Source organism: Saimiri boliviensis, chromosome 1 (genome assembly GCF_048565385.1).
Source record: "Saimiri boliviensis isolate mSaiBol1 chromosome 1, mSaiBol1.pri, whole genome shotgun sequence".
NCBI lineage: Eukaryota > Metazoa > Chordata > Mammalia > Primates > Cebidae > Saimiri > Saimiri boliviensis.
The window spans coordinates 183,170,410-183,181,096 of NC_133449.1; the positions used below are offsets into that span (position 1 = coordinate 183,170,410).

The following is a 10,687-nucleotide window of genomic DNA, read 5'->3' on the forward strand; positions in this document are numbered from 1 at the left end:
CCTGGGCAGTCCATCCATGTTTTATGCCAGCCTTCTCCAAAACAAACTACAGGTTTAAGCATCTCATTCCAATGTATATACATAAGCAAGCACCTCAGCTGGGCGTGGTGGCTCACGCCTGTAATCCCAGCACTTTGGGAGACTGAGGCAGGCAGATCACTTGAGGCCAGGAGTTTGAAAACAGCCTTGCCAACATGGTGAAACCCTGTCTCCACTAAAAACAAAAATTTGCGAGACATAGTGGCATGTGCCTGTAATTCCAGCTAATCAGGAGGCTGAGGCAAGGCACAAGAATTGCTTGAACCCAGAAGGCAGAGGTCGCAGTGAGCTGAGATCATGCCACTGCACTCCAGCCTGGGTGACAGAGCAAGACTCCATCTAAAAAAAAAGAAAAAAGAGAAAGGCTTCAGTTTGAAGCCGTGTTGCAATTAGAAAATGTAGGATGCTTATTCACTCATCCATTTACTCAGCAAACTCTGTTGAGCAACTTCCTGAGTGCCAGGCCCTGGAACAGGTGCTGGCCATGCAAAGATGAACACAACACACCCCTGCTCTCAAGATGCTCCCAGTGCAGGGGGAGGAAAAACATGCCCAGTGCTGTTCAGGACACTCAGTGCCGTGTGGGTAAGCTTGAGGCACGGTGGGCACCCAAGGGGGTCATGCCCCACTTAGCCCGAGACTCGAGAAGATTTATCAGGGGAGTTAGTGCCCATGCTGCGATTTCCTTACTGGAAACTATGCATGCTGGAGCTGGAGGCCATTACGAATCATCCACTGGGGCCACCAAGCAGTTGTGCAGATTGTCCACAGGACAGCACAAAGGGTGTGTCCTTCATATCACAGGGTGAGTGGAATCCTTGGAGCTGTGCAGGGTCTAACTTGCAGGAAGGTACATGAAGTCCTAGCATCCCACTCATCTAACAGAGAAGAACCTAGGGACCTGATAGGCACATTGTCCAGATCACACAGCTGGGCGAGGGCTGGCATTGTATCCGCCACTAGTCCAAAAATAAATTCAAACTCAGAAAGAACCTCATTTTCCCATTCATATCCTGAATGTACCCAGTATGAGGAGGAACAGAGGAAGCCACCCATGCAACCTCTGCCCATGTGTCCATACACAGGGTGCTCTGTGGTTGGTGCCCAGTCTTCCAACACTCACTGCGTGCCAGAGCCATTGTGCCCAGGGTTCTTGCCCAGCTGTAGTGCTGCCAGCTCTTTGAAGCTCTTTCAAATGACGTATTTGTTTCTTGCATTGATTAGCCACTTCTGTTGACCTGAATTCTTTTCTCTTACTTTTCCTCTTTCACCCCCAGGTGTCATTTAGGTACCACTGTCGATTGTACAACGAGTGGCGTCGGACCAATCAGAGGGTGATTCTCCTCATTCCAAAGTCGGTCAATGTACCTTCTAACCAGCAGTCCTTGCTGGGCCTGCATTCGGTCAAGAGGAACTCAAAGGAGACAATAGTTTGATGTTTGTGTGGGTGGTTGGTTGATTCATTGTTTGGGGTTTGGAAGTGTCTGCACTGGGGCCACGCACTGAGCCACCTCCAAGCCCTTCCTTCAGCCTGTGGGTCTAAGAACATCCAGAGTGCGTTAGCACATCACCCCAAGCAACGACCCCTGCCAGAAGAAAGCAAATGCTGTTTTACTTCAAATCATGGATGCTGCAATCATATGATATTTGCTAAGCTGCCAAACATGTTTATTTAGCAGATACTGTATGGAATTTTCTGAACACCTCTTTAACATATGAGGAAGGTTGTCCTGCTACGGATGCAATTCTTCCTTTTTTATTACTATTTCAAACATATATATATATATATATATATATATATTAAACTTAGATGATAATCAAAATCAAAAAGCCAATGTAAAAATTGGTTTCTTGGTTTGGTTGGGTCTTACTTGAGTTAGTTTGTTTCTCAGTTCCTCGTGTGGATTATTTGGGGTACTTTGGTAGCCTGAATGATCTTTTTCATCTCTTTCACGTCCGTTACTCAAGGAGACAGCATAACAGATGCAGAACAAGTCATATTTTAAGAATGTTTTGTACTAAACTTCATTTAATTATTCAGTTTTTAAAGGGAAAAAAGGGCGTGGCAACTCTCCACACAGTGAGCTGTTTATTTAAATATCATTAAGAAGAAAATATGGTGAGAAGCTCACTCCTTTCAACTTCTTTGGTACTGACAGCTGATAGAAGCTATTTTCTAATAATAAATATCCAGTGTGTGAAAAACAAAACCCACTGATTGCAATACTCTTTTTTTAAATCATAAAACCTGTGAAGTTTCCCAAAGCAGGTTTTAAAAGGAAAAGAGGGAAAAGCAAAAAGGTTGGTGTTCTCACTCCCATCTCATTTAGTGCATGTCTTAATTCTGCATTCGTAATGAATTGGAGGATCATTAGACATTTCTAGGAACTCTAGACCTGTTTTGCATATCAATTAGCATTCCCATAGCTCTATTGAATTTCTAGCTTGACAGGTAGATGTGGCAAAAAAGCCTGTCCTGGCAGCCCTGCACTTATTGTAAGACCCCTTTGTCTGATTTTTTAAAAAAGGAGCCCCACACAGTGCCTTCCCCCAACCATGAGCCAATTCTGTCACAGGCCGAAATAGATTTTTTCTAAGGGTTTCGTGTCCCTCTTTTATCCGTCGCAGTGTAAAGGGTCTGATCCGCAGCCTGCATTGTGCGCGCGCCGAGGCGGGAGCGGATGCCTTCTGAGGAGAGCGCTGGCTGGGGTTGACTCCCAGGCTCCGGCTGTCCGCCCGCCCACACGCCGCGAGGAGGGGCGGAGCCCTGCTTCGGGAATGCTTAGAATATGGAATTCTAGAACACGACCCACATTCTGAGTATCACTCCAAGCATCTGCCTTGTGCTCCCCAAGTGGGAAAACGAGAAGTGCAAAGGAACAGGCAGCGAAGAGGGTGGCGATTTTTGTCTGCAAATTGATGGAGCTGATGCAGCTGTCCCCTTTGTCGGAGAGCCCTCCTTTCGCAGGCTGCCCTCAGCGCTGCCCGGGGAGGGAAAACAGCTGTACTGCTCTTCGCTGCAAAACTCAGATGTGCTTTATGGCTTGTGACAATAGATTTCCTCCCCACCACGCTTCACTTGGACACTTCAATTCCAGTAACATACGTCTCAGCCCTTCTATTTACTCGGCCCTGCTCACCCCTCTGAGCTGTCATTAGCTCCACCACCATCAACCGCTTCTTAATTGACCTTTTTAAAATGCTGGACACCACCGGCTGCACGCAGCTGCCACACATTAAATTTCCAGAGCAAAGAGTCCAACTTGGTAGCTGGTGAATTGCAGCCCGGTAATATACTTGATAAATGACGTCCACCCGGCCTTAGTCCCTGAGCTGTCAGGTGAACCTGTTGACAACTCTCAACTGAATGGCACAACATTCATGAGAGGACCATGCCCCCTTCTCCTCCCTGCTTCTTCCATGAATTAAGGAAGCGGCGGATTCCCAGGAAGATTTCCTGTCGCGGTAGTGTCTGCAGGGAATTCCTGCCGTCTTGGTTCGTGAGATGAGATATAATGACACCATCGAAGGCAGCCAGGTCCCAGGCAGTTCAATGGGGACCCTCACTTAGGAAGGGTTTGCACATTAATGCTGTGCCTGTGCCACACCTTTTTCTCATGTTTGCATCCCTGCCCTGTGAAGTAAAGCAGAGTCCAAGATCCAAAGAGTAGACTGCATGTGGGGTGGTGGGCAGGACACCCTTGGCAGCCAGGCACAGCATCGGTGCCTCCCTTCCCAGGTCTCCAGCTTGGGACCTCCCTGTGAGAGGCTCTGCTCTCCTTTGGCATCAGGGCCCATTGGAGATTCTGAACTCTTGGAGGTTATTTCATCCTCTCCAAGCCATGCCCTATGGAAAGGGCTCCACCCCCTGCAGGAAGGGGTGACTTTTCTTAATGGGTGCAGAGACACCCTGCGGCTTGCCAGCGGCCTTGCTAGCCTAGTCCTCTTCTTGTGCTGCTTTCTTTTTGAAAGATCAAGAATGAAGAGGAAATGAAGAGTGGGGGTCCTTTACCTAAAGCACCCTGGTGGTTCATTGCTTCTTTTGCACGGACTTTTTACAAAACTCCATCTTTTCCACCCTCCTTGCTGTGATTCTGTCCTAATCGTTTTTCTTGAGCATATCATGCAGAGACAAATGTGTGTCACAGTGAAGCTAGAGGGTGAATTAACAACTAAGACAAATCCAGCGTGCTCTTTCCTGCCCTGCATGTGTGCTCATTTGGGGAAGGACGGAGGACACAGGGCATCGACACAAATTCTACAGCTCCTCAGAGAACTGAGCAGAGACATAGATGAGCTGTAAAGTCCATTAAGGAATAATAAACAGCATGATTTGGAAGTTACTTTGATTTGTCTTTCACTGTCCTAGTGTCCCCTGCCCCAAGTGCCTCGGCCCTGCTGTGGATTGTCACTTTCAGGGGGCTGTAACCACAGGCATTTCATTTTCAGTGAAAGTAACTCATCTGGGGCATGGAGGAGCCCAAGGAGAAAATGGAAGTGAAACAGCAGCCCAACTGACCCAGCGCTTGGGCCAGCAACCAGCTTCTGGTCCTGCTTCCTCCTAAGTCCTTATTGTTCCCATGGGGCACTGACCCTGGCCGGGCTCTGGGTCCACGCCTGCATGGTGCATCTTTCTCCCATCTTTGAATCCCCTCAGCCTTGCCCGACACTCCACACAGCTTATGGAGCTGCCCACACTAGGAAATGACCCAAGACCCAAAGAACCTGAGTAGGAAAGCCAGCTAGGAAATGAATGCAGGAAATGCTTCCTTTCCACTTCAATCCAGAATGCTCCTAGAAGCTGCCTGAAGATCTAACACACAGCTTGTGGTCCTGGTGCTAGACGAGAAATGTAGAGTTGTGATTCTGATGCCTGAAGTAGAATGGGAGTTGAGCCAGCATGTGGGGACAAGGTTCAGGTTTATTTTAGGACAAGAAGTTAGGACCAGGATGAGCCTGGCTTCACATCATTCTTCCCAGACAAGTATATGAGGATCTGCTTTCTGGCAGATAGACCACGTGAAGCCTAGTGCTGCTGAGGTTGGAGTCATGAGAAGTTGGCACTATGGCTAGTGATGTCTGGGCAACTGCTAACTCTCTCAAAATGTGTCAGTTCTGCAGAAATAGATGGGCTACAATCCACCCATTTTTTTTTTTTTTTTTTTATTGGTGCCTTCAGATGAGACACCCTTTCTTTGGCTTCACAAAAGTCTCAGTGTCTAGGAATCGGCTTTAGGACACTCTGCCTTCCCCTTGCTTGTTGCAGTCATTCTGGGGTGATCCTGGCTCCTCTTCCCAACATGACAGAGTGGAAGAGAACCACCTAGGGAGTAAGAGTACGTGAAGGTTTTTTGTGTGGCCTTTTTTTTTTTTTTTTTTTTGAGACAGGGTCTCATTCTGTCACCCAGACTATAGTGTAGAGGCACAATCTCGGCTCACTGCAACCTCCACCTCCCAGGGTCAAGCCATTCTCCCACCTCTGCCTCCCAAGTAGCTGGGATTACAAGTGCCCACGACCACACCTGGCTAATTTTTGTATTTTTAGTAGAGACAGCGTATCACCATGTTGGCCAGGCTGATCCCAAACTCCTGACGTCCAGTAATACATCTGCTTCAGCTTCCCAAAGTGCTGGGATTACAGGCGTGAGCCACCACACCCAGTCAAGAACACATGAGTTTGAATTCTGGCTCCACAATGTCTCAGCTGCAGATTGCGGACAAGTGACCCCATCTATCTAAGCCTAGGTTTTTGCTTCTGTAAAATGGGGGTAGTGTCTACCTCATATAGACCTTGTAAGAGTCACAAGGCTTAGCTCCCTTTCACAAATGAACAGTGGTGCCCTTCTTCTAACCTTCCATTCTCTGTTGCTACCGTCTAGGTTATTTTGCCCTGGCCAGGTTTTCAAAGAACAATTTTAATAATCGATTTGAAAGACCATAAACAAATTGTTTTAATTCTTATTCAAAAAGAAGAGGGATTAATATAAAATAATCAACAGATACCTATTGTGCACTGTGCTTGAGAATAAAAGGAATTGTTATGAGAACTTTCTAGAGGTTGAAATTACTGATTTGATTGAGATTTTTGAATTATGGGTAGATTTTTGTTTTCCTTGCATTTCCTGACACTGAGACCTAGGGTTAATTGATAATTCATTACAGATAAAAATTCGCTAGTTCTGGGTCTAGTGCTACAGAAGAAAACGAATATAGCCCATCAGTTGTCTGTGTTCCCAGAAATGAGACATTCGTGAGTCACTGAGCTCATACATCCAGTGCCTTCTTCAGGCTCTGAATTCTGTGCACAAAGACAACAGCAGGAGAGTTGGCTCAGGGAGCCCTGCTTTGTTTTGAGACACTCTCTTTTTTGGAATATCCTTTTCATCTATCAATCAGGGCTGTAATTTCCCCATCAAGGAAATGAATATATGAGTCTTATCAGAGGTTTTAGTCTATCTGTGAACATTATGTGCAAGGAATTAAGTTAATCATACATTTTTGGTCATGACACCATTTCTATTAGGTCCGTGTTCTTTTTATTCCATAAATACATATACAGTACCAGGCCTTTCCCATGAGCCATGCACAATCCAGCACTTTGATGTTTTAATTTTTTTGGCTAGGGGCTTGGGGGCAGACAGTGTTGTTCTCTCACCCAGACTGGAGCGCAGTGGCAAGATCTCAACTCACTACAAACTCCACCTCCCAGGTTCAAGCAATTCTACTGCCTTCGCCTCCCGAGTAGCTGGGATTACAGGCACATGACCACCACACCTGGTTAATTTTTGTAACTTTTTTTTAGTAGAGGCAGGATTTCACAATGATGGCCAGGCTAGTCTCGAACTCCTGAACTCGAGATTTCCCCCGTTGGCCTCCCAAAGTGCCGGGATTATAGGCGTGAGCCACCGTACCCGGCCCTATCCAGCCCTTTTAAAATTACCTCCTGGCCAGGCCCAGTGGCTCACGTTTGTAATCCCAGTACTTTGGAAGGCTGAGGTGGGCAGATGGCTTGAGCCCAGGAGTTTGAGACCAGCCTGGGCAACATGGTGAGACCCCGTCTCTACACAAAATACAAAATATTAGCCACATGTGTCGGTGTGTACCTGTGGTCCCAGCTACTCAGGAGGCTGAGGTGGGAGAATCACTTGCACCCAGAAGGTCGAGGCTGCAATGAGTCGATATTGCACTACTGTACTTCCTGCCTGGGCGACAGAGCAAGACCCTGTGACGAAAAAGAAAAAAATAAGATTACCTTACTTAATCCTCATAATCAGACCTAATGCCAGGTAAAAGAACTTAGTGGTCCAAAACAACTACTTTATTGTATCTCATTATTCCACAAGTTGGTCTGGCCTCAGCTGGGCAGTGCTTCTGCCAGGTGTCTTTTACACAGTCAGATGGCATTACACAGTGCTGCGCCACCTGGCCCGCATCTCTATGTGGCATCTGTTTCTAGGCCCCTTGAAACGGCTATGGCGGCCCAAGGCTCCTGCTTAAAACACGCGGCTGGGCAGCCCCAGAGCCGCACTTACTCCGTATCCTATTGGTCGAAGCAGTCACGGGCGCACCTCTTGTGGGAGGAGCTACATGCGGACAGGGAGGGGCAGAATTTTTTGGAGCCAGTCTTTGGCTCTCAGTTACCCGCTCCTTTTTAGGGATGGGGACACTTAACCAGAGAGGTTGTTAATTGCCCAAGGTAACAGAGCCAGTAAGAGGCACAGCTGGGATTCAGACCCATGCACCCAGAGCACGGACTCAGCGGCTAGTTTTAAATATTTCCCTTTCATTTCTAATCTCCACTCCTATCCCCTTCCTCCCTCCATTAGGCACCCACTGTCTAATATGCTCGATATTATAAATTGGATATGTATGCATCTTCGCAAAACATAGTGTTTTGTGAGTATATGTCTTAATTTACATAAACGACATGACAACTTTTTTCACTGAACACTGGTTCTAAGATGCCTCCATGTTGCTGCGTGTGCTACCTCACTGCTAACGGCTGCGTGGAATTCCATTTTACTTTTCCATTCCCTTAATGTTGCCTCCAGCTGCCTACCCAGCCAACAGTGCAGTGATGGACATCCTCGTACTCATCTCCGTATGAGCCTGTCAGAGAGCTTCACTGCATCAGTATCCGTCAGCGGGAGTGCTGGGTTATAGGACGCTGCCGTATTTTACTTCACTATTTTGGTATTGTTCTCCAGGAGTATTCCACTTTAGACACCCCTCCCTGCAGTAGCAGTTGAGTTTTCCCATCTCTCCCTATCCTTTCCAACACAAGCTATTATTTGTTCATTGTTGCCAATCTGACAGTATAAATCTGTGTTTTATTGTTATATTGCTTATCTGTTCAAATTTACATTTCTCTTTTTTTTTCCTGTTGAGTTCCCTGTCTTTTCCGTTTTGGTCTCACTAGTCAGTTTGATGTGTCAAAGTCATCTCTCATTTGTTCAACCCTCTCTTAATTTTGTCTATGGTCTTCTTCGTTGAACAGAAATCCTTAATTTTGACGTAGTGAATTGTGAGTTTTGCTATGTCGTTTCTACTATGGGTAGTCTTATTTAAGTTTAAGAAGTCCTTTCTCATTCCCGAAGCATATTTTCTTACTTTAGCTTTAGTCTTGTCTTTCACCCTCAGGCCTCTCATCTATCTGGAGTTCACCTCTGTAAATGGCATAAGATAGGGATCCAATGTTATCTCCCTAAAGCAGGCAGTTTTTCCATCACCATCCACTAAACAATCTTACCCTTTTTTCATTTGTCTGTAGTGTCCCCTGTATCACATACCCAGTTCCATATAAACATGGGTCTATTTTTGAGCACCCTATTTATGGCTTCAGTCTTTTTGTCTGTTCCTGCATTCTCTCACTTTTAATCATACTGTGGCTCTTTTTTTTTTTTTTTTACGGAATCTCACTCTGTCTTGCCCAGGCTGGAGTGCAGTGGCACGATCTTGGCTCACCACAGCCTCTGCCTCCTGAGTTCAAGAGATCGTCCTGCCTCAGCCTCTGGAGTAGTTGGGACTACAGGTGTCTGCTGCCCTGCCCAGCTAATTTTTGTATTTTTAGTAGAGATGGGGTTTCCCTATGTTAGCCAGGCTGGTCTCAAACTCCTGACCTCAGATGATCCACCCACTTCGGCCTCCCAGTACTGGGAATTCAGGCACGAGCCACTGCAGACAACTTTCACTGTGGCTTTATAGCATGTCTCAGTACTTAGTGGAATGAGCAACTCCTCCCAATCCCTTAACAACTTCACTCTTTTTTTCAGAATTGACTTAGTTATTTGTGATCCAGCTTTTTATTCTTGTGTATAAATTTTATAATTGTTAAGTAGTTGAAAAGGTCTTAATGGAATTTTATTGCCATTGTAGTGAATGTATAATTCATTTCATTAAAATTGACATCTTTACAATTTTTAGTAATCCTATATAATGATCATAGCATATCACCAGGTATTCAGCTGTTTCTGTGTCCTGTAATAGAGTTTTAATCTTTTCCAATAAAATTCTTCCTATATTCCAATAAAATTTTTCCTATATTCCTTTCTATTCTGATACTCTGTGAGTTTTAAAAATTCTTTTAAAGAATGTTCAATAATAATTATGTATAATCAGTAACTGTTCATAATAAAACTGTATAATTATAATTAATTATGTATAATTCACACAACTTTCTCAATGTTGTGTGAATTGTATGTAATTACACATACAGCTTTTTTAATGAAAAAACGATTTCCATCACCAGTGTAGTATGACATATTAACATTGCACCATCCTTTCATTCCTGGATAAATCTTACTTAATAAAATGTTCTGTATCTATCTATATTTGTATATGCCAACCAAGAGTTCACAGTGGCACCACCGATTCCAATTCAATACCACAGAGGTGAATCTTTTTTCCATTTCCTATTTATAATCCCCCTCTGCTAACAGTGAGAAAACTTGACTTTCACTGTCCTTGATTTACTTACCTGCTTCCTCCATTCCTCTGCATGTAAGCCGTCTCCCGTCTTCATAGCCATCCCCTCCTCAGCGCAGGCCTCCTCACCGCTCTTGAGCTCTGATACCCAGACCACACTACTTCCCCACCCCGCTGTGGGGACACCCTCCTCATCCCAGTCCAACTCTGGTGCGCCCAATGGATGTTCCTCACCTTCATTCAGCCTGCAGTTATCCTCTTCTTCATTTGATGTTTTCTTTCCATCCTCTTTTATATTTTTTGTCTACCAGGGCTGGATTAGTGGTGCATTCACTAATCTTTTTGAAGAGTAAATTTAGAACTTTCTTAATCTTCTCTTTCTCTCACCCTCTTTTGTACTCTATCTATTGATTTTAACTTTATCTTTATTTTTTCCTTTTTTCTTCTTTTAATTCACTCTTGTTTCAGTCTTTTTTTTTTAATCTTTGAATAAGTGATTTTTTTTCTTTCTTTCTTTCTTTCTTTTTCTTTTTTCTTTTTTCTTTTTTTTTTTTTTTTTTTTTTGAGAGGGAGTCTCACTCTGTCACCCAGACTGGAGGGCACTGTCACGATCTTGGCTCACTACAACCTCTGCCTCCCAGGTTCAAGAGATTCTCCTGCCTCAGCCTCCCACATAGCTGGGATTATAGGCACCTACCACCAAACCCAGTCAATTTTTGTATTT

At 44.9% G+C, this 10,687-nt stretch overlaps 1 protein-coding gene across 1 annotated transcript in view; it reads left to right on the forward strand.

The window, feature by feature from the left end:
- The window catches only part of MARCHF3 (membrane associated ring-CH-type finger 3), a 154,234-nt gene extending 144,647 nt beyond the window's left edge, over positions 1–9,587 (forward strand). Inside the window, exon 5 of the mRNA XM_003920643.4 lies at positions 1,317–9,587. Coding sequence (XP_003920692.1) covers positions 1,317–1,475 — 159 coding nt within the window. The 3' untranslated portion in view covers positions 1,476–9,587. The remainder of the gene's footprint in view (positions 1–1,316) is intronic.
- Positions 9,588–10,687: the final 1,100 nt, after the last annotated feature.